We start from the raw sequence: 23,373 nt of genomic DNA, 5'->3' as shown, positions 1-23,373 counted from the left end.
AATGCCATTGATATTGTTTAGAAATTCTATGAATATGTACTTATGGTAAGACATACCAAGTAACTAATTGTTGACCATGTAAGTAAATTCTGAATATAAAATCAAAGAAGTTTTAAGAAAAAGTTCTAGGATCCTTAACTTGCATTGGAAATATCAGTTTGAATGCAGTTTGAATGCAGCTTGTATTCTCTTCTTTAAAATATATGTATATTTCCTAACTTTAAGAGCAATAAAATTCAAACTATGGAGTGGGAGAAAATCTTAGCAGCCCACACAGCAACAATGGCTGCTCATTTAAAAAAAAAAAAAAAAAACAAGAACATCTCAAAGGTAAGGTAACACTCAAACTAAAACAAGAGACACTAATGAACACTGTTCAAAGGAGAGTGCAAATAGTATTCTATCAACATTCCTGCCATTAGGGAAATTAAGATTAAAATTAGATATACTACATGTCTATTAAGATGGCTAAAGTCCAAAATATTGACAACACCAAATGCTCAGCATAACATAAATTCATTGTTGTTGCCAATGCAAAACAGGCCACCAAACACAGGCTTCTCAAAGTACTAAGAAAATCGAGACAGGAGGATCGTGAGTTCAAGGTTATCCTTGGCCAAATATGAGTTCCAACTGAGGCCAGACTAGATACATGAGACCCTGTCTCATGACAGGGGGTTACTTTCTTATCAAGTTAAATATATATAAGCCATATGGCCAGTTTGTGGATTTGTATGAAAGTCAAGTGTGCCCACTACACAAAAGAAATGACAATTTTGATACTTTATTTTAGCAGGGTCTCTCTATAGCCCTGGCTGTCCTCAAACTCATTATGTAGACCAGGCTGGACTCAAACTCACAAAGATCCACTTGCCTCTGTCTCTGCCTCTGGGTGCAGGGATTAAAGGTGTGTAAAAATGAATGTTCAAGTTTACTAGGAAGTCAGGGAAATGCATATTAAAACCACAAAGGGGTTAAGAGTGTTTGCTGCTCTCCAGGGGATGAGTTTGGTTCCCAGAATCCTCAACAATTCACAATTCCCTTGTAACTCCAGCTCCAAGGTGTCTGATGCCCTCTTCTGCCTTCTACATACACATGAACACATGCGGCAAGCACACAGGTAAGTAAGTTTAAAAAATTCAAAATAAATCTTTAAGATTGCAAATTGCAGTGCAACCACTGACCAAAATATGTAAAATTTAAAAGACTAAACACTATAGGCATTTGGAAATAAAAACACATAAGTAAAAAAATGCTGATGGCAATGAGAATTATGACTTTTCAGGGTTCACTAATGCTTTCAGTATCAGTGCCATCCAATCAAGCAATCACACCAAAAGAAGTGAACAAGAGAATCATAGCAAGAATATTTGTAAAAGCTCCAAAGAGCTATCAAGAATAAAATAAATAGATAAAATAAACAGAAGGATATATGCACACACACACACACATATATGTATGATATATTCATACAATGACATATTATCCACATGGACAAATCTAACAAATACAATGCTGAACCAAAAAAGTCACAGAACAAAAAGCACAGGATATTTCCCCATATAAAAGGTTCCAAAGAAGCCAAATCTAACAATAGTGACAAAAGGGAAAATAGTGGTTCCATTTGGAGAATGGTGTATGGGTTAACAGGGTGTGGGAAGGGGCATAGAGTTCCACATAAAACACAAGCTGCTCAGTTAAATTTGAATCTGAAGCAACAAGTAATATTTTAGTAATAATAGGTCCCAGGTAATATTCAGAACATTTATTTTTAACTACTACAAATTGCACGTATAATCAAGAGGGCTGCTTTTAGAGTAGTGGTAGTACTCTATTTCTTGATGTTCCTTTTGTGATCATCTACTGCGCATTTTTCTGCATGTGTTATTCTTCCCAATAAAATAAGTTTTATAAAAAGCAAAGAACACTCAGTACTATGCTGCTGATTTTAAAATATCTCATCCAAACACTCTTTTTCTCTACCCACCCTTAATCACTGCGTGTGAGAGCTGAGATACTTCTGCAGGCAGTGGGCATCAGTAATCAGAAGCGTAGCTGAGCCAAAAGCTGTAGACTCTGCTTACATTTTTTATTAAAATTACTTTTGCACAGCATGCTTCTTTATTTCTGGAATCTTTTTTCATGCCCTCTTTTTTGGAGCCTTTCTTATTTGGCTGATTTAATCTTTCCAAAGAACAATGCTACACTTCAGAGGCCAGCCTCTAACTTACATCAGCCAAGAAACAAAATGTGCAAGCCACTGTTCAAAGTTTAACAGACTAGCTGATGTGAGGGGTTAAAAATCAACCTCAAATAGAACATCTACAACAATACTGGCCCTTTAGGGCCATCAACTCAGATACAGACACTGTTCAGAATCTGTCAATTCAGTGCACTGAGTGTTTTGCAAACTTTGAGCTGAAGTTTACAAACACCTTGAGTGACTGACTCCACATGAAGTCCTTTTCATCGATTTATATTAACTTCTCCTAAAGACATTAGCAAACCCATGCAAAAGACAGTAACCCCTAGAAAACAAAAGCTTGACTAGTTTTCCTCCTGTTAGGTATGTGGCTACTTATTGCAGAATTCTTTGTTGTTCTAGGGATTGTGATCTCTTGGTTTTGTGCTTAGGTGCCCATTTCCATTGTGTGGCACTAAACTTTATAGGCCAATAGAAGGCTTCCCTATCTGCCATGCTTCTTTCCGGGTTTCTTCTATTTAGTAGCAAAGTTTATTCTTTTACACACAGTGTACTAAAGATAATAATTAGACTCATGGATTATAAAGACCAGCTGCCTGAAAGAAAACTAGCATCACCTCGAAGACCTCAGTTTCCTCAAGATGTAAACGGGAACAAAAAGATATAATCCAAACAGCTATGGAGAATACCCAGAGCGATTAAAGCACGGCACCGCACATACATTAAACACTTAGTGCTTCTTTTTATCATCACTGTCACCAACTACTTTGGATGGCCCAACTTCCTATACTTAGATGTCATGTAGGAAAAGCATTCAGATGCACTTCGAAGGAAAGGGGTGAGGGAACATGAAGTTTTAGGTGTACTCAGCACACAGGAATAAATGGCAGGAACTACCTAGCAGGTAGGACCTAAGGAGATGAACACTCCCAGATTCTGTCTGACTCCCAGGATCTGACCAAGACCTTGGGCTTCCTGCCTACTCACATTGCGGTTAAAGCTGTTGCCAGGCAGAAGCGGTAGAGCCATGGCTGTCACAGTCCGAAGAGGATCAAGGGTCCGACCAGAGAGAGAAGATAGTTAATGCCCTCAACCGCCGCTTGTTTGACCCCCCGCGTTACCTGGAGACCGGAGGTAGCGTCATGGAGGGAGGAGGGGCTAAGATAGGCGGGGAAAGGGTAGGGGTCTTAGGGCGGAGCCAAGGCCTGGGAGGGGGTAAGGGGTAGACAGAGTGGAGGTGGGGGCGGGGCCAAGCCCACAGGGCTCCTCCCTTCCCCTCCGCACAGCATTATGATCTTCCTTTCCTGTCCGCCCACCAGCGGGAAGCAGCTTTGTTCTGACCCCACTGGTTTTCCGCGCTCGCACTTACAGTGAGTGCTCAGTTTTCACTTATGCTGTTTTCTGCTTTCACTCGTTTTTTTAAGAGCTCATATCCTCCTGTGACCTTCAGCTCACGAAATCTTGACACAGCATTGTTTTGCCATTTTGTTATTAAGTGTAGTTAAAATGCCCTGAAACGTACAGAAATCTGACGCTTGTGAGTTTACAGAGCTGTGTTGCATTTTCACCAGCCTGTTTTTTTTTTTTTTAATTCAAACGTTTGAGATGAATCTAAAACCACTCACCCCCTACAGGGAAACCCATTCCAAGGGTAAACATGGACTTCAATCCTTCTTCTGATCATTTCATATATGGCCTAAGTGTGGAAAATCTAAGGTCCATCAGCAGTGTCCAGGAGTAGGATTGGCCGCATAAAAACTCTAACCAAGCACCGTGCCTCGTGCCTGTAATCCTAGCACCCTGGAGGCACAAGTAAGAGGAATGCCTCCTTTCCAAGCCAACCTGGGCATCACTGTGAGGTTATGTCAAAAAACCAAAACAAACAAATAAAATACCAAGACTGCTCCACTAGCCACGCAGACATCTAGAAAGAAAGCCTACAGTTAACTGCCCCACAGCCCTGCTGGTTGGACACCTTAGTATATTTATCAATCCCTCTGCTATTTTTGTTGAGACCCCTACCCCCAATTATGGCTTGCCCTACTCTCTTCCTTAGAAGTGGAGGCAGCGACAACAGATCATGCTTACAGAGTGAAATTCAAACTGCAGTTGTTACTCTCTACTTCAAGAAGCTGCCTTCCCCTCCCCTGCAGGCCATCAAACTCCTTAGCCAGGCATGGAGCCCTTGCCAAAGGAACACTTTTCATCTCTAGTGGCTACTGCTTTGACCCTCCCCTCCTCTGTTCCAGCTTCAAGAAACCTCTACCTGTTTCCACCAGGCAAGACTGGGGTTTTGAAAATCACTCTGTCTTCTAGAAACATGCCTGCCTTTCCATGCTTCAACAAGGTAACCTCTTCTTATTCCAGGAATTGGTTTAGTGTGAAAGGGAGGTACAGAAGGCTTTGTAATTACTGGGAAATGAATGTTCCCTCAGCTCCCTGGTACCCCTCCTCTGTCTGCATTAAGCACAATACACACTACTTGTGCCTTCCTCCTCCTACATTGTAGTCATACAGTTACTTGAATTTCTGTTAAATGTGTGAAAATTCTTCACAGACAGAATTGTCCATCTTTATTTTGTTTAGAGAATGTGTATTTTGACTTGTCTCCCAGACACTCCTTTTGCCATGGGCACACCCTCCAACCAGAATAACCCAAGCTTCTCCTGCCTGCCCCTTTCACCTATGGTTTTTATTTTTGAGATCTTTACATGTTGACACATGTGAAAAATAGTTCATCCATCTAATGTGCATCCTGTGATTAGAACACAAATCTGCTGTCATCTATTGTTGATAATTACTATTTTCATTTATTTTACTAATTATTAACAATAATGCAGTGAATACAAAATCTGTTTGTGTTGGTGGTGTTTTGAGACAGTTTCATCACATAGATCAGGGTGGACTCCAAGTGGGAAACTGTTAGTCCTCCTGCCCCTTCCTCCTCAGTTTTGGGATTACACATGTATGTCACCAAGTCCAGGTTCTCCTTAATGCTTTTGAAAATACTTTTTTTTGTTATTTTCTAAAGTGAATTAATTTAAAAATATTAGGTGTAGTGGTTTGAATATGCTTGACCCAGGGAGTGGCACTATTAGGAGATGTGTCCTTGTTGGAGTAGGTGTGGCCTTGTTGGAGTAGGTGTGTCACTGTGGGGTGGGCTTTGAGAGACTTTCATCCCAGCTGCCTGGAAATCAGTATTCTGCTAGCAGCCTTCAGATGAAGATATAGAACTCTCAGCTTCTCCTGCACCATGTCTGCCTGGATGCTGCCATGCACCTGCCTTTATGATAATGGACTGAACCTCTGAACCTGTAAGCCAGCCTCAGTTAAATGTTGTCCTTATAAGAATTGCCTTGGTCATGGTGTCTCTGCACAGCAGTAAAACTCCAACTAAGACACTAGGAAAGCTGTAGCAAAAGAAGCTCAGCTTGTTAACACAGGATGGTGATACTACAGGCTGAGGCAAGGGGATCACTAGTTCTAGTGAGTTTAAGGCCAGCCTAGGCTATTTTTGGAGAACTTATCTCAAAATAAAGATGTAAACAAACAAAATAAACAGGCTAGGGATGTGGTTCAGTTTAGAATGTTTGCCTTGAAAGCACAGGACCACTAGAACACAGTACAACTAACTCCCATTTTCACTTCATCCAGATTAAACTCTTTTGTCTCTTAGTTAGTACATTGGTTTTATCATTTTCTCTATACTTGAACTTTCTTATTGTAAACCTGAAGACACCATTATCTTACCTAAAATGTAAATCTTGTCAACTCTCCCAATAATGTACTTTTGTTCAGAGTCCATTCCAACATCATAGCTCTTAGTTTTCATGGACTATTACTCTCCTTTAATCTGGGATAACTCTTGTAGTTTTTGGTGTTTTGGGTTTTTCTTCTGACCTTGACATCTTCCAAGAGGATAAACCAGATACTGGAAGAAAAAGTCCCCCAGTTTATAGTAACTACCATTTCCTTTGAGGTATGCCATAAGAGGAAGGCTATATTTCATTAGTTCAACAAAGAAGCAAACATATGACATTGTAATCTTATCATAATTGATGATGTTCTCATGTAATAAGATGCACTATACCAAGTTTTTGTCAATAGAAATAAAAACAGATGTTGTTGTCCACAGAAAGAAATATGTCATAAGCAAGGAGTTTCCACTGATATGTCTACTTTGAATCAGCACAGTAGAATGCCTGCTTTTATTTCTCCCTTAGCACATGTATATGTGTAGTTATATGTATACATGTTCACATATATGTGTGACTGCATGTGCACATGTATGCAGAAATGAGGGGTTGATGTTTGGCATCTTCCTGGATCATTCTCTACTTAATATTCTGAGCCAGAGTCCCTTAATAAAGCAAGAGATCACTGTTGGGGCTAGTATAACTAGCCACCTTGCTCTGGGGATCCAATGTCTACTTTCTTTATGGTTACAGGATTATGAATACAGGTTTCACAAGTTTTACCCAGCTTTTATATGGATATTGGGATACAAACTCTAGTCCTTAAGCTTGTGTAGCAATGACTTTATCTACTGAGCCATGTCCCCAGCCCTTTCTGCATATCAAGCCTCAGAGATGAATGAGTATTGACAAAAAGTAAATGCTCATCTACTTATTTGTTAAATACAAGACCACAAAAGAAGTTGTGTATAAGTAACTTTGATTTCCTCAGATATACTTGTCCTCTAGGAGGCTTACTACCTCCATCTGCTACCCTAGGCCTGGTCCTGGAAGCTTCTGGCCTCTGTACAATCTAATCTAGGCCTAGAATGATTTCAGCTTCTGAGGCTTATTGCTGAATAATCTCACATTGTCTATTCCTTTCTGAACTCTGACTGGCTGGTTCAACTCTGCTGTTCCAGCTCAAACTCCTCTCTAAGCCGACCGATTCAGTTTTGTTTCTCTCAGTTTCTCATTGAATTGCTCTACTTGGCATCAGACTAATTAACAATCTATTCTAATCTTCTGGATCTTTCTCATTCTCTCACTCATTCTGTTTTCATCAATGTCTAGCTTGTTCTCTATCTGCAACCTATCTCTGTACAACTGTCCTGGTAAAAACTACTGCCTCTCCCTACCCCCTGTCTCTCTGCCTGTTCTTAAGTAGCCTCTCTTTCCTGTCTGTTCTATTGAGAGTTAGGCATATCATATGTGTGACTCATTCTGTCAAATCTTTCTCTTATTTGTCTCTTTGTCTTCCTCTCAACTAGAAGTCACTTTCAAATATGGCTACTTCCTTCTACCTACATTGTTTGAGATTAAAGGTATCTACTAGGGATACATCTGTATTCCAGCCAGATCATACTTTAATCCAGGGATTGTCTGCATCCCAGCCCCATAACAGAGAAAACCCTAGAAGGTCTTTGGATGTGATCCCTTGCTAAAGCAGTCATATTGCTGGGTTGAAATTCTTCTACACAGTTTTAGGGTATCTAACTGGGTGATGGGTGACTTTGTAGCAGATGAATGCCTCTCCTTAGTATACAGAGGGCCCTGAGTTTCTTCCCAGACCTATGAGGGTAAAAAGCATGTAATTTAGGCTTCTGTGAAATCCAAACCTACTATAGGTTTTACTATTTCTTCTCAGCAATTTTGCTTTAGACTTAATGTTTATAGTCAAAATACCAAAGTAAAAATTTTCTTGGATGTGTCTGCTTCTCTCTGTTTAGGATATGTGTATTATTCATTTGTAAGCCAGTTTGGTTTATTTATCTATTGATATTCCACATTATTTGTTCTTTGTCTTATTATATATATAAGCTGTATCTGTCCTATTTTGATTTGGCTAATTTGGCAAATAATTTATGTATTTTTCTTACTTAAATCAGTTTGGCCTATTTTCTGTTCTAAAACTTTATTACTTTTCTGCTTCCATACTTAAAGTATTTTCATCCTTACGGATTATTTGAACACATTTTCTTTTCTGACTTCCAACATTAACACAATTCATGCATTTTATTTATAAATACTGACATAAGTGTGTAAAACTACAGATTTTCTAGTGATCTCTAAAAGTATCCAACAGTCTCTGATATTTGCTACTTTTATTACTTGTTTTGCCCTTTTTTTTAACCCAATGGTTGTTTGATAGATTTTCAGTTTCTAGCTAGAAGTTTAAATGTTATAGAGTTTAAATTTTGTTTTTATTCTAACCTGATAGCTATGCTATCCCTTTGCTAAGAAGGAGGTTTGGAATCTTTCAAGTGGTATAGAAATTACTGATGTTTTCTTTGTGATCTAATATTTATACAATTGAGAAGGATGGGCTCTATTGTGCTCTAATGTTCAATGTAGACCACTGGTGTATGTAGTTATTATGATTTGATGTTTCTGTATCATTACTGTGCCTGACCCTTGATCTGCTTTGTACTGAAAGGCTTCTACTAGCCTGAGTTTCCATCTGTATCTCCTTGAACCCTTGCTATTGCTTTTAGAAAATGGTCAAATACAGAGGCGAATGCCAGCAGCAAACCACTGAACTGAGAACGGGACCCCCATTGAAGGAATCAGAGAAAGGACTGAAAGAGCTTAAAGGGGCTTGAGACCCCATATGAACAACAATGCCAGCCAACCAGAACTTCCAGTGACTAAGCCACTACCCAAAGACTATACATAGACTGACCCTGGGCTCCAACTGCATAGGTAGCAATGGATAAGCTTGTTGGGGTACCAGTGGAATGGGAAGCCCTTGGTCCTACCAAGGCTGGACACCCAGTGTACAGGATTGTTGGGGGGTGGTAATGGGGGGTGGATGAGGAGGGGAACACCCATATAGAAGGGGAGAGGGAGGGGTTAGGGGGCTGATGGCCTGGGAAAGGGAATAACATTTGAAATGTAAATAAGAAATACCCAATTTAATAAAAATGAAAAAATGATACAATCCACAGATCACATGAAGCTCAAGAAGAAGGACAGACAAAATGGGGATGCTTCAGTTCTTCTTAAAAGGTCGAACAAAAATACTCATAGGAGAGGATATGAAAACAGTTTGGAGCAGAGACTGAAGGAATGGCTATTCAGAGCTTGCTCCACCTGGGTGTATACACACACACACACACACACACACACACACACAGAGAGAGAGAGAGAGAGAGAGAGAGAGAGAGAGAGAGAGAGAGAATAAATAAGTGTCAAAACAATGCAAGTGATATAATCAAACTAGACAATTTTCTTTAAAAATTAAACAAATAACCAAATAACCAATAGTCACATAGAAAGTTTCCCTATTATTAGTAATTACAGAAATGCAAATCAAAACTACAATATTGCTTTAGAACTATTAAATGATTATAAAATGAAATAAAATTACAAGTGTTGCTAAAGATGTTGAGAAATGGGAGGCTACATATATCACTGGTAGGAGTACCATTTGGTTGTCTCCCTAGAAATTAAACTCTGACTTAATTTATTCCAACTCTAGGTATAAATCAAAAAAACTAAAAACATGTGAATACACAGAAAGTGTGCAGGAATTCTTTCAGTGGAATTTTTCATAACTGCTAAGGTTTAAATAACTGAAATGTCTACCAATTGATGAGTAAAACAAATTGTGTAATATGTGCACAGCAGAACGTTATGCTGTCAGGGAATGAAATGAATGAACTGCCACATACTGCAATGTAGATGAATATTGAAAACATTGTGACAAATGAGAAAAGTCAGATGCAAATGGCCAACTATTAGTTGAAATATCTAGAATAGGCATTCACAGAAACAAAAAGACTAATAATGAACACAAGGATTGAAGGAGAATAGGAAATAGCTGCTGCCACTTTACTAAACCAGCATAATCCGTACCTTCATTCTAAATATTTGTCCTTATGCCCACAGATAACTGTAGTTCTCACTCCTCATCAAGGGAACTTCTGTTTGCAACGGATGGAAACTGCTAGAGATAGGGGAAAACCTACTAGGCAGGCCTCAAACCAACACAAAGAACTACAGGCAACTAAGGAATATAGAGAACAGGAGAAATAAGTCTTTCACAGGGAAAACCACAAAAACTGGTTATCCAATGTTAAATGTTCAGCTCTGAAAACGCACATATAAGTAACATTATAAAGACTAAATAGGGTATCTCTCTCTCTCTCTCTCTCTCTCTCTCTCTCTCTCTCTCTCTCCCTCTCTCCCTCTCTCCCTCTCTCCCTCTCTCCCTCTCTCCCTCTCTCCCTCTCTCCTTCTCTCTCTCTCTGTGCGTGCGTGCGTGCGTGCGTGCGTGCATGCGTGCGTGTGTGTGTGTGGGGTATGTGAACAACAAAAAGAGAGGCCATAAGGCCATAAATTTGAGAGAGAGCAAGGGGGTACATCAATCAGAGGGTTTTAAAGGAAGAAAGGGAAGGAGAAAATGATATAATTATATTATAATCAAAGAAAGAAGAAAAAATATATACTCAGGAAAAGAATGATAGGCCAGCAAATTGGCTCAATGGGTACATCAAGTTTGAGGTCCTGAGTTAATATCTAGGAACTACATAGCAGAAAGAGAATGAACTCTCACAAATATCTTTGTCTCCCACTATTACCTTGTAAGGTATAATGTGTGCTTTGAGCTTTAATAAGGTTTATTTTATGAATGTAGGTGCCTTGGCATTTGGAGCATAGATATTCAGGATTGAGAGTTCATCTTGGTGGATTTTTTCTTTGATGAGTATGAAGTGTCCTTCCTTATTCTTTTTTATAACTTTTGGTTGAAAGTTGATTTTATTCGATATTAATATGACTACTCCAGCTTCTTTCTTAAGACCTGGAAAGTTGTTTTCTAGCCTTTTACTCTGAGGTAGTATCTGGCTTTGTCACTGAGGTGTGTTCCCTGTATGCAGCAAAATGCTTAGTCCTCTTTACATATCCAGTCTGTTAGTCTATATCTTTTTATTGGGGAATTGATTGTCCATTGATGTTAAGGGATATTAAGGAATAGTGATTGTTGCTTCCTGTTACTTTTGTTGTTAGAGGTGGAATTATGTTCATGTGTCTCTTCTCTTTTGGATTCATTGCAAGGAGATTACTTTCTCGCTTGTTCAAGGGTGCAGTTTCCCTCCTTGTGTTGGAGTTTTCTGTGTGTTATCCTTAGTAGGGCTGGATTTGTGGAAAGATATTATGAAAATTTGGTTTTGTCATGGAATATTTTGGTTTCTCCATCTATGTTAATTGAGAGTTTTGCTGGATATAGTAGCCTGGGCTGGCATTTATATTCTTCGGGTCTATATGACATCTTCCCAGGATCTTCGGGCTTTCATTGTCTCTGATGAGAAATATGATGTAATTTTGATAGGTCTGCCTTTATATGTTACTTGACCTTTTTCACTTACTGCTTTTAATATTCTTTCTTTGTTTTGTGCATTTGGTGTTATAACTATTATGTGATTGTGATTGAAGGAATTTCTTTTCTGGTCCAATCTATTTGGAGTTCTGTAGGCTTCTTCTATGTTTATGGGCATCTATTTCTTTAGGTTAGGGATGTTTTCTTCTATAATTTTGTTGAAGATATTTACTGACCCTTTTTTGTGTATATAGAAAGTGGATTTATTTTTAATTGTTAGTGTGAGAGAACTCTCCAATTTCTTATTTTTTTTTATTAACTTGAGTATTTCTTATGTACATTTCGAGTGTTATTCCCTTTCCCGGTATCCGGGCAAACATCCCCCTCCCCCCTCCCCTTCATTATGGGTGTTCCCTTCCCAACCCTCCCCCATTGCCGCCCTCACCCCACCAGTCTAGTTCACTGGGGGTTCAGTCTTAGCATGACCCAGGGCTTCTCTTTCCACTGGTGCTCTTACTAGGATATTCATTGCTACCTATGAGGTCAGAGTCCAGGGTCAGTCCATGTATAGTCTTTAGGTAGTGGCTTAGTCCCTGGAAGCTCTGGTTGCTTAGCATTGTTGTACATATGGGGTCTCGAGCCCCTTCAAGCTCTTCCAGTTCTTTCTCTGATTCCTTCACCGGGGGACCTATTCTCAGTTCAGTGGTTTGCTGCTGGCATTCGCCTCTGTATTTGCTGTATTCTGGCTGTGTCTCTCAGGAGCAATCGACATCCGGCTCCTGTCTGTCTGCACTTCTTTGCTTCATCCATCTTGTCTAATTGGGTGGCTGTATATGTATGGGCCACATGTGGGGCAGGCTCTGAATGGGTGTTCCTTCAGTCTCTGTTTTAATCTTTGCCTCTCCCTTCCCTGCCAAGGGTATTCTTTTTCCTCATTTAAAGAAGGAATGAAGCATTCACATTTTGATCATCCGTCTTGAGTTTCATTTGTTCTAGGGATCTATGGTAACTCAAGCATTTGGGCTAATAGCCACTGATCAATGAGTGCATACCATGTATGTGATTGGGTTAGCTCACTCAGGATGATATTTTCCAGTTCCAACCATTTGCCTACGAATTTCATAAAGTCGTTGTTTTTGATAGCTGAGTAATATTCCATTGTGTAGATGTACCACGTTTTCTGTATCCATTCCTCTGTTGAAGGGCATCTGGGTTCTTTCCAGTTTCTGGCTACTATAAATAAGGCTGCAATGAACATAGTGGAGCACGTGTCTCTTTTATATGTTGAGGCATCTTTTGGGTATATGCCCAAGAGAGGTATAGCTGGATCCTCAGGCAGTTCATTGTCCAATTTTCTGAGGAACCTCCAGACTGATTTCCAGAATGGTTGTACCAGTCTGCAATCCCACCAACAATGGAGGAGTGTTCCTCTTTCTCCACATCCTCGCCAGCATCTGCTGTCACCTGAGTTTTTGATCTTAGCCATTCTCACTGGTGTGAGGTGAAATATCAGGGTTGTTTTGATTTGCATTTCCTTTATGACTAAAGATGTTGAACATTTCTTTAGGTGTTTCTCAGCCATTCGGCATTCCTCAGCTGTGAATTCTTTGTTTAGCTCTGAACCCAATTTTTTAATAGGGTTATTTGTTTCCCTGCGGTCTAACTTCTTGAGTTCTTTGTATATTTTGGATATAAGGCCTCTATCTGTTGTAGGATTGGTAAAGATCTTTTCCCAATCTGTTGGTTGCCGTTTTGTCCTAACCACAGTGTCCTTTGCCTTACAGAAGCTTTGCAGTTTTATGAGATCCCATTTGTCGATTCTTGATCTTAGAGCGTAAGCCATTGGTGTTTTGTTCAGGAAATTTTTTCCAGTGCCCATGTGTTCCAGATGCTTCCCTAGTTTTTCTTCTATTAGTTTGAGTGTGTCTGCTTTGATGTGGAGGTCCTTGATCCACTTGGACTTAAGCTTTGTACAGGGTGATAAGCATGGATCAATCTGCATTCTTCTACATGTTGACCTCCAGTTGAACCAGCACCATTTGCTGAAAATGCTATCTTTTTTCCATTGGATGGTTTTGGCTCCTTTGTCAAAAATCAAGTGACCATAGGTGTGTGGGTTCATTTCTGGGTCTTCAATTCTATTCCATTGGTCTATCTGTCTGTCTCTGTACCAATACCATGCAGTTTTTTATCACTATTGCTCTGTAATACTGCTTGAGTACAGGTATAGTGATTCCCCCTGAAGTCCTTTCATTGTTGAGGATAGCTTTAGCTATCCTGGGTTTTTTGTTATTCCAGATGAATTTGCAAATTGTTCTGTCTAACTCTTTGAAGAATTGGATTGGTATTTTGATGGGGATTGCATTGAATCTGTAGATTGCTTTTGGTAAAATGGCCATTTTTACTATATTAATCCTGCCAATCCATGAGCATGGAAGATCTTTCCATCTTCTGAGGTCTTCTTCAATTTCCTTCTTCAGTGTCTTGAAGTTCTTATTGTACGGACCTTTTACTTGCTTTGTTAAATCACACCGAGGTACTTTATATTATTTGGGTCTATTATGAAGGGTGTCGTTTCCCTAATTTCTTTCTCGGCTTGTTTCTCTTTTGTATAGAGGAAGGCAACTGATTTATTTGAGTTAATTTTATACCCAGCCACTTTGCTGAAGTTGTCTATCAGCTTTAGTAGTTCTCTGTTGGAACGTTTGGGATCACTTAAATATACTATCATATCATCTGCAAATAGTGATATTTTGAATTCTTCTTTTCTGATCTGTATCCCCTTGACATCCTTTTGTTGTCTGATTGCTCTGGCTAGAACTTCAAGAACTATATTGAATAAGTAGGGAGAGAGTGGGCAGCCTTGTCTAGTCCCTGATTTTAGTGGGATTGCTTCAAGTTTCTCTCCATTTAGTTTAATGTTAGCAACTGGTTTGCTGTATATGGCTTTTACTATGTTCAGGTATGGGCCTTGAATTCCTATTCTTTCCAGGACTTTTATCATGAAGGGGTGTTGAATTTTGTCAAATGCTTTCTCAGCATCTAATGAAATGATCATGTGGTTCTGTTCTTTCAGTTTGTTTATATAATGGATCACGTTGATGGTTTTCCGTATATTAAACCATCCCTGCATGCCTGGGATGAAGCCTACTTGATCATGGTGGATGATTGTTTTGATGTGCTCTTGAATTCGGATTGCCAGAATTTTATTGAGTATTTTTGCGTCGATATTCATAAGGGAAATTGGTCTGAAGTTCTCTTTCTTCGTTGTGTCTTTGTGTGGTTTAGGTATAAGAGTAATTGTGGCTTCGTAGAAGGTATTCGGTAGTGATCCATCTGTTTCAATTTTGTGGAATAGTTTGGATAATATTGGTATGAGGTCTTCTACGAAGGTTTGATAGAATTCTGCACTAAACCCGTCTGGACCTGGGCTCTTTTTGGTTGGGAGACCTTTAATGACTGCTTCTATTTCCTTAGGAGTTATGGGGTTGTTTAACTGGTTTATCTGTTCCTGATTTAACTTCGGTACTTGGTATCTGTCTAGGAAATTGTCCATTTCCTGAAGATTTTCAAGTTTTGTTGAATATAGGTTTTTATAGTAAGATCTGATGATTTTTTGAATTTCCTCTGAATCTGTTGTTATGTCTCCCTTTTCATTTCTGATTTTGTTAATTTGGACGCACTCTCTGTGTCCTCTCGTTAGTCTGGCTAAGGGTTTATCTATCTTGTTGATTTTCTCAAAGAACCAACTTTTGGTTCTGTTGATTCTTTCTATGGTCCTTTTTGTTTCTACTTGGTTGATTTCAGCTCTGAGTTTGATTATTTCCTGCCTTCTACTCCTCCTGGGTGGATTTGCTTCTTTTTGTTCTAGAGCTTTTAGGTGTGCTGTCAAGCTGCTGACATATGCTCTTTCCTGTTTCTTTTTGCAGGCACTCAGCGCTATGAGTTTTCCTCTTAGCACAGCTTTCATTGTGTCCCATAAGTTTGGGTATGTTGTACCTTCATTTTCATTAAATTCTAAAAAGTTTTTAATTTCTTTCTTTATTTCTTCCTTGACCAGGTTATCTTTGAGTAGAGCATTGTTCAATTTCCAAGTATATGTGGGCATTCTTCCTTGATTGTTATTGAAGACCAATTTTAGGCCGTGGTGGTCCGATAGCACGCATGGGATTATTTCTATCTTTCTGTACCTGTTGAGGCCTGTTTTTTGACCAAGTATATGGTCAATTTTGGAGAAAGTACCATGAGGAGCTGAGAAGAAGGTATATCCTTTTGCTTTAGGATAGAATGTTCTATAAATATCCGTTAAGTCCATTTGGCTCATGACTTCTCTTAGTCTGTCGACATCACTGTTTAATTTCTGTTTCCATGATCTGTCCATTGATGAGAGTGGGGTGTTGAAATCTCCTACTATTATTGTGTGAGGTGCAATGTGTGTTTTGAGCTTTAGTAAGGTTTCTTTTACATATGTAGGTGCCCTTGTATTTGGGGCACAGATATTTAGGATTGAGAGTTCATCTTGGTGGATTTTTCCTTTGATGAATATGAAGTGTCCTTCCTTATCTTTTTTGATGACTTTTAGTTGAAAATTGATTTTATTTGATATTAGAATGGCTACTCCAGCTTGCTTCTTCTGACCATTTGCTTGGAAAGTTGTTTTCCAGCCTTTCACTCTGAGGTAATGTCTGTCTTTGTCTCTGAGGTGTGTTTCCTGTAGGCAGCAGAATGCAGGGTCCTCGTTGCGTATCCAGTTTGTTAATCTATGTCTTTTTATTGGGGAGTTGAGGCCATTGATGTTGAGAGATATTAAGGAATAGTGATGATTGCTTCCCATTATATTCATATTTGGATGTGAGGTTATGTTTGTGTGATTTCATTCTCTTTGTTTTGTTGCCAAGACGATTAGTTTCTTGCTTCTTCTAGGGTATAGCTTGCCTCCTTATGTTGGGCTTTACCATTTATTATCCTTTGTAGTGCTGGATTTGTAGAAAGATATTGTGTAAATTTGGTTTTGTCATGGAATATCTTGGTTTCTCCATCTATGTTAATTGAGAGTTTTGCAGGATACAGTAACCTGGGCTGGCATTTGTGTTCTCTTAGGGTCTGTATGACATCAGTCCAGGATCTTCTGGCCTTCATAGTTTCTGGCGAGAAGTCTGGTGTGATTCTGATAGGTCTGCTTTTATATGTTACTTGACCTTTTTCCCTTATTGCCTTTAATATTCTTTCTTTATTTTGTGCATTTGGTGTTTTGACTATTATGTGACGGGAGGTGTTTCTTTTCTGGTCCAATCTATTTGGAGTTCTGTAGGCTTCTTGTATGTCTATGGGTATCTCTTTTTTTAGGTTAGGGAAGTTTTCTTCTATGATTTTGTTGAAGATATTTACTGGTCCTTTGAGCTGGGAGTCTTCACTCTCTTCTATACCTATTATCCTTAGGTTTGATCTTCTCATTGAGTCCTGGATTTCCTGTATGTTTTGGACCAGTAGCTTTTTCCGCTTTACATTATCTTTGACAGTTGAGTCAATGATTTCTATGGAATCTTCTGCTCCTGAGATTCTCTCTTCCATCTCTTGTATTCTGTTGGTGATGCTTGTATCTACGGCTCCTTGTCTCTTCTTTTGGTTTTCTATATCCAGGGTTGTTTCCATGTGTTCTTTCTTGATTGCTTCTATTTCCATTTTTAATTCCTTCAACTGTTTGATTGTGTTTTCCTGGAATTCTTTCAGGGATTTTTGCGATTCCTCTCTGTAGGCTTCTACTTGTTCTCTAAGGGAGTTCTTCACGTCTTTCTTGAAGTCCTCCAGCATCATGATCAAATATGATTTTGAAACTAGATCTTGCTTTTCTGGTGTGTTTGGATATTCCATGTTTGTTTTGGTGGGAGAATTGGGCTCCGATGATGCCATGTAGTCTTGGTTTCTGTTGCTTTGGTTCCTTCGCTTGCCTCTCGCCATCAGATTATCTCTAGTGTTACTTTGTTCTGCTATTTCTGACAGTGGCTAGACTGTCCTATAAGCCTGTGTGTCAGGAGTGCTGTAGATCTGTTTTCCTCTCTTTCAGTCAGTTATGGGGACAGAGTGTTCTGCTTTCGGGCGTGTAGTTTTTCCTCTCTACAGGTCTTCAGCTGTTCCTGTGGGCCTGTGTCTTGAGTTCACCAGGAAGCTTTCTTGCAGCAGAAACGTTGGTCTTACCTGTGGTTCCGAGGCTCAAGTTTGCTCGTGGGGTTTGCTCAAGTTTGCTGCCCACTGGCTCTCTGCGGCAGCAGCCCTGACCCTTTTTAAGTTGAGAATCTTCGCTGTCTTCTATACCTCTTATCTTTAGGTTTGATCTTCTTATTGTGTCCTAGAGTTCCTGGATGTTTTTGGTTAAAAGCTTTTTGTTTTTGCATTTTCTTTGATGGTTGTGTCAGTGTTTTCTATGGTATTTTCTGCCCCTGATATTCTCTCTTCTATTTCTTGTATTCTGTTGGTAATCCTTTCATCCATGTGTCTTGATCTCTTTCCTAGATTTTCTATCTTCAGGGTTGTCTCCCTTTGTGATTTCTTTATTGTTTCTATTACCATTTTTAGATTCTGGATGGTTTTGTTCAATTCCTTCACCTATTTGGTTGATTTTTTTCTATTTCCTCTTTAAGGGCTTCTACAGGTTTATCCATGTTGTCCTGTATTTCTTTAAGGGAATTATTTTTGTCCTTCTTAAAGATCTCTAACATTATCATGGGTTGTGATTTTAAATCCAATCCTTGCTTTTCAGGTTTGTTGGGGTATCCAGGGCTTTCTGTGGTGGGAGAACTGGGTTCTGATGATACCAAGTGGCCTTGGTTTCTGTTGTTAGGTTATTGCCCTTGCCTCTTGCCATCAGGTTAACGCTGGTGTTAGCTGGTTTTGCTGTCTCTGACAGTGACTTGACCATCCTTTATGCCCGTATGTCAGCACTCCTGGAGTCGGGCTTTCTCCCAGCAGGATCTGGGTACAGAGAGCTGTGCACAGGGTCAGCTCCCGGCACAGTTTGAAACCGGAAGGATCCTGTCCCACACTGCTCCTCGATAACTGTGTCCAGAGGGCTCCGGGCAGGTTCCTCTTCGGCCAGGAATGTGAGCAGAAGTGGTGGTCTCACCTATGCTCTCAGAATTTTCCACACTTTTTTTTGTAATTTTTTTTCGTGTTTTTGTATTTTTTTTATTATTATTAACTTGAGTATTTCTTATATACATTTCAAGTGTTATTCCCTTTCCCAGTTTCCGGGCAAACATCCCCCTCCCCCCTCCCCTTTCTTATCGGTGTTCCCCTCCCCACCCTCCCCCCATTGTCCCCCTCCCCCCATAGTCTAGTTCACTGGGGGTTCAGTCTTAGCAGGACCCAGGGCTTCCCCTTCCACTGGAGCTCTTACTAGGATATTCATTGCTACCTATGAGGTCAGAGTCCAGGGTCAGTCCATGTATAGTCTTTAGGTAGTGGCTTAGTCCCTGGAAGCTCTGGTTGCTTGGCATTGTTGTACATATGGGGTCTCGAACCCTTCAAGCTCTTCCAGTTCTTTCTCTGATTCCTTCAACGGGGGTCCTCTTCTCAGTTCAGTGGTTTGCTGCTGGTATTCGCCTCTGTATTTGCTGTATTCTGGCTGTGTCTCTCAGGAGCGATCTACATCTGGCTCCTGTTGCTCTGCACTTCTTTGCTTCATCCATCTTGCCTAATTGGATGGCTGTATATGCATGGGCCACATGTGGGGCAGACTCTGAATGGGTGTTCCTTCAGTCTCTGTTTTAATCTTTGCCTCTCTCTTCCCTGCCAAGGGTATTCTTGTTCCCCTTTTAAAGAAGGAGTGAACCATTCACATTTTGATCATCTGTCTTGAGTTTCATTTGTTCTAGGCATTTAGGGTAATACAAGCATTTGGGCTAATAGCCACTTATCAGTGAGTGCATACCATGTATGTCTTTCTGTGTTTGGGTTAGCTCACTCAGGATGATATTTTCCAGTTCCAACCATTTGCCTACAATTTCATAAAGTCGTTGTTTTTGATAGCTGAGTAATATTCCATTGTGTAGATGTACCACATTTTCTGTATCCATTCCTCTGTTGAAGGGCATCTGGGTTCTTTCCAGCTTCTGGCTATTATAAATAAGGCTGCAATGAACATAGTGGAGCATGTGTCTCTTTTATATGTTGAGGCATCTTTTGGGTATATGCCCAAGAGAGGTATAGCTGGATCCTCAGGCAGTTCAATGTCCAATTTTCTGAGGATCCTCCAGACTGATTTCCAGAATGGTTGTACCAGTTTGCAATTCCACCAACAATGGAGGAGTGTTCCTCTTTCTCCACATCCTCGCCAGCATCTGTTGTCCCCTGAGTTTTTGATCTTAGCCATTCTCACTGGTGTGAGGTGAAATCTCAGGGTTGTTTTGATTTGCATTTCCCTTATGACTAAAGATGTTGAACATTTCTTTAGGTGTTTCTCCGCCATTCGGCATTCCTCAGCTGTGAATTCTTTGTTTAGCTCTGAGCCCCATTTTTTAATAGGGTTATTTGTTTCCCTGTGGTCTAACTTCTTGAGTTCTTTGTATATTTTGGATATAAGGCCTCTATCTGTTGTAGGATTGGTAAAGATCTTTTCCCAATCTGTTGGTTGCCGTTTTGTCCTAACCACAGTGTCCTTTGCCTTACAGAAGCTTTGCAGTTTTATGAGATCCCATTTGTCAATTCTTGATCTTAGAGCATAAGCCATTGGTGTTTTGTTCAGGATATTTTTTCCAGTGCCCATGTGTTCCAGATGCTTCCCTAGTTTTTCTTCTATTAGTTTGAGTGTGTCTGCTTTGATGTGGAGGTCCTTGATCCACTTGGGCTTAAGCTTTGTACAGGGTGATAAGCATTGATCGATCTGCATTCTTCTACATGTTGACCTCCAGTTGAACCAGCACCATTTGCTGAAAATGCTATCGTTTTTCCATTGGATGGTTTTGGCTCCTTTGTCAAAAATCAAGTGACCATATGTGTGTGGGTTCATTTCTGGGTCTTCAATTCTATTCCATTGGTCTATCTGTCTGTCTCTGTACCAATACCATGCAGTTTTTATCACTATTGCTCTGTAATACTGCTTGAGTTCAGGGATAGTGATTACCCCTGAAGTCCTTTCATTGTTGAGGATAGCTTTAGCTATCCTGGGTTTTTTGTTATTCCAGATGAATTTGCAAATTGTTCTGTCTAACTCTTTGAAGAATTGGATTGGTATTTTGATGGGGATTGCATTGAATCTGTAGATTGCTTTTGGTAAAATGGCCATTTTTACTATATTAATCCTGCCAATCTATGAGCATGGGAGATCTTTCCATCTTCTGAGGTCTTCTTCAATTTCCTTCTTCAGTGTCTTGAAGTTCTTATTGTACAGATCTTTTACTTGCTTTGTTAAAGTCACTCCGAGGTACTTTATATTATTTGGGTCTATTATGAAGGGTGTCGTTTCCCTAATTTCTTTCTCGGCTTGTTTCTCTTTTGTATAGAGGAAGGCAACTGATTTATTTGAGTTAATTTTATACCCAGCCACTTTGCTGAAGTTGTTTATCAGCTTTAGTAGTTCTCTGGTGGAACTTTTGGGATCACTTAAATATACTATCATATCATCTGCAAATAGTGATATTTTGACTTCTTCTTTTCCGATCTGTATCCCCTTGACATCCTTTTGTTGTCTGATTGCTCTGGCTAGAACTTCAAGAACTATATTGAATAAGTAGGGAGAGAGTGGGCAGCCTTGTCTAGTCCCTGATTTTAGTGGGATTGCTTCAAGTTTCTCTCCATTTAGTTTAATGTTAGCAACTGGTTTGCTGTATATGGCTTTTACCATGTTCAGGTATGGGCCTTGAATTCCTATTCTTTCCAGGACTTTTATCATGAAGGGGTGTTGAATTTTGTCAAATGCTTTCTCAGCATCTAATGAAATGATCATGTGGTTTTGTTCTTTCAGTTTGTTTATATAATGGATCACGTTGATGGTTTTCCGTATATTAAACCATCCCTGCATGCCTGGGATGAAGCTTACTTGATCATGGTGGATGATTGTTTTGATGTGCTCTTTGATTCGGTTTGCCAGAATTTTGTTGAGTATTTTTGCGTCGATATTCATAAGGGAAATTGGTCTGAAGTTCTCTTTCTTCGTTGTGTCTTTGTGTGGTTTAGGTATAAGAGTAATTGTGGCTTCGTAGAAGGTATTCGGTAGTGATCCATCTGTTTCAATTTTGTGGAATAGTTTGGATAATATTGGTATGAGGTCTTCTATGAAGGTTTGATAGAATTCTGCACTAAACCCGTCTGGACCTGGGCTCTTTTTGGTTGGGAGACCTTTAATGACTGCTTCTATTTCCTTAGGAGTTATGGGGTTGTTTATCTGGTTTATCTGTTCCTGATTTAACTTCGGTATTTGGTATCTGTCTAGGAAATTGTCCATTTCCTGAAGATTTTCAAGTTTTGTTGAATATAGGTTTTTATAGTAAGATCTGATGATTTTTTGAATTTCCTCTGAATCTGTTGTTATGTCTCCCTTTTCATTTCTGATTTTGTTAATTTGGACGCACTCTCTGTGTCCTCTCGTTAGTCTGGCTAAGGGTTTATCTATCTTGTTGATTTTCTCAAAGAACCAACTTTTGGTTCTGTTGATTCTTTCTATGGTCCTTTTTGTTTCTACTTGGTTGATTTCAGCTCTGAGTTTGATTATTTCCTGCCTTCTACTCCTCCTGGGTGGATTTGCTTCTTTTTGTTCTAGAGCTTTTAGGTGTGCTGTCAAGCTGCTGACATATGCTCTTTCCTGTTTCTTTCTGCAGGCACTCAGCGCTATGAGTTTTCCTCTTAGCACAGCTTTCATTGTGTCCCATAAGTTTGGGTATGTTGTACCTTCATTTTCATTAAATTCTAAAAAGTTTTTAATTTCTTTCTTTATTTCTTCCTTGACCAGGTTATCTTTGAGTAGAGCATTGTTCAATTTCCAAGTATATGTGGACATTCTTCCTTGATTGTTATTGAAGACCAGTTTTAGGCCGTGGTGGTCCGATAGCACGCATGGGATTATTTCTATCTTTCTGTACCTGTTGAGGCCCGTTTTTTGACCAAGTATATGGTCAATTTTGGAGAAAGTACCATGAGGAGCTGAGAAGAAGGTATATCCTTTTGCTTTAGGATAGAATGTTCTATAAATATCCGTTAGGTCCATTTGGCTCATGACTTCTCTTAGTCTGTCTACATCTCTGTTTAATTTCTGTTTCCATGATCTGTCCATTGATGAGAGTGGGGTGTTGAAATCTCCCACTATTATTGTGTGAGGTGCAATGTGTGTTTTGAGCTTTAGTAAGGTTTCTTTTACATATGTAGGTGCCCTTGTATTTGGGGCACAGATATTTAGGATTGAGAGTTCATCTTGGTGGATTTTTCCTTTGATGAATATGAAGTGTCCTTCCTTATCTTTTTTGATGACTTTTAGTTGAAAATTGATTTTATTTGATATTAGAATGGCTACTCCAGCTTGCTTCTTCTGACCATTTGCTTGGAAAGTTGTTTTCCAGCCTTTCACTCTGAGGTAGTGTCTGTCTTTGTCTCTGAGGTGTGTTTCCTGTAGGCAGCAGATTGCAGGGTCCTCGTTGCGTATCCAGTTTGTTAATCTATTTCTTTTTATTGGGGAGTTGAGGCCATTGATGTTGAGAGATATTAAGGAATAGTGGTTATTGCTTCCCGTTATATTCATATTTGTATGTGAGGTTATGTTTGTGTGCTTTCATTCTCTTTGTTTTGTTGCCAAGACGATTAGTTTCTTGCTTCTTCTAGGGTATAGCTTGCCTCCTTATGTTGGGCTTTACCATTTATTATCCTTTGTAGTGCTGGATTTGTAGAAAGATATTGTGTAAATTTGGTTTTGT

The 23,373-nt window shown here is 39.5% G+C and overlaps 1 protein-coding gene and 1 long non-coding RNA gene across 3 annotated transcripts in view; one reads left to right on the top strand and one right to left on the bottom strand.

The window, feature by feature from the left end:
* Positions 1-3,446, bottom strand: part of Efhc2 (EF-hand domain containing 2) — a 200,471-nt gene extending 197,025 nt beyond the window's left edge. The window contains exon 1 of one of the 2 annotated variants that reach the window (XM_017601976.3): positions 3,325-3,446. Coding sequence is in view for 1 of the 2 variants with exons in the window: in NM_001106952.1 (NP_001100422.1) it covers positions 3,191-3,232 (42 nt within the window). In the remaining variant the exon portion in view is untranslated. The other variant, NM_001106952.1, reaches the window with a different exon arrangement.
* Positions 3,132-23,373, top strand: part of LOC120099197 (uncharacterized) — a 40,316-nt gene continuing 20,074 nt past the window's right edge. The window contains exons 1-2 of the long non-coding RNA XR_005498132.2: positions 3,132-3,337; positions 4,453-4,550. This is a non-coding gene — a long non-coding RNA (uncharacterized LOC120099197). The remainder of the gene's footprint in view (positions 3,338-4,452; positions 4,551-23,373) is intronic.

Source organism: Rattus norvegicus, chromosome X (assembly GCF_036323735.1).
Source record: "Rattus norvegicus strain BN/NHsdMcwi chromosome X, GRCr8, whole genome shotgun sequence".
Classification (NCBI taxonomy): domain Eukaryota; kingdom Metazoa; phylum Chordata; class Mammalia; order Rodentia; family Muridae; genus Rattus; species Rattus norvegicus.
This window is presented reverse-complemented; position numbering and strand designations above follow the sequence as displayed.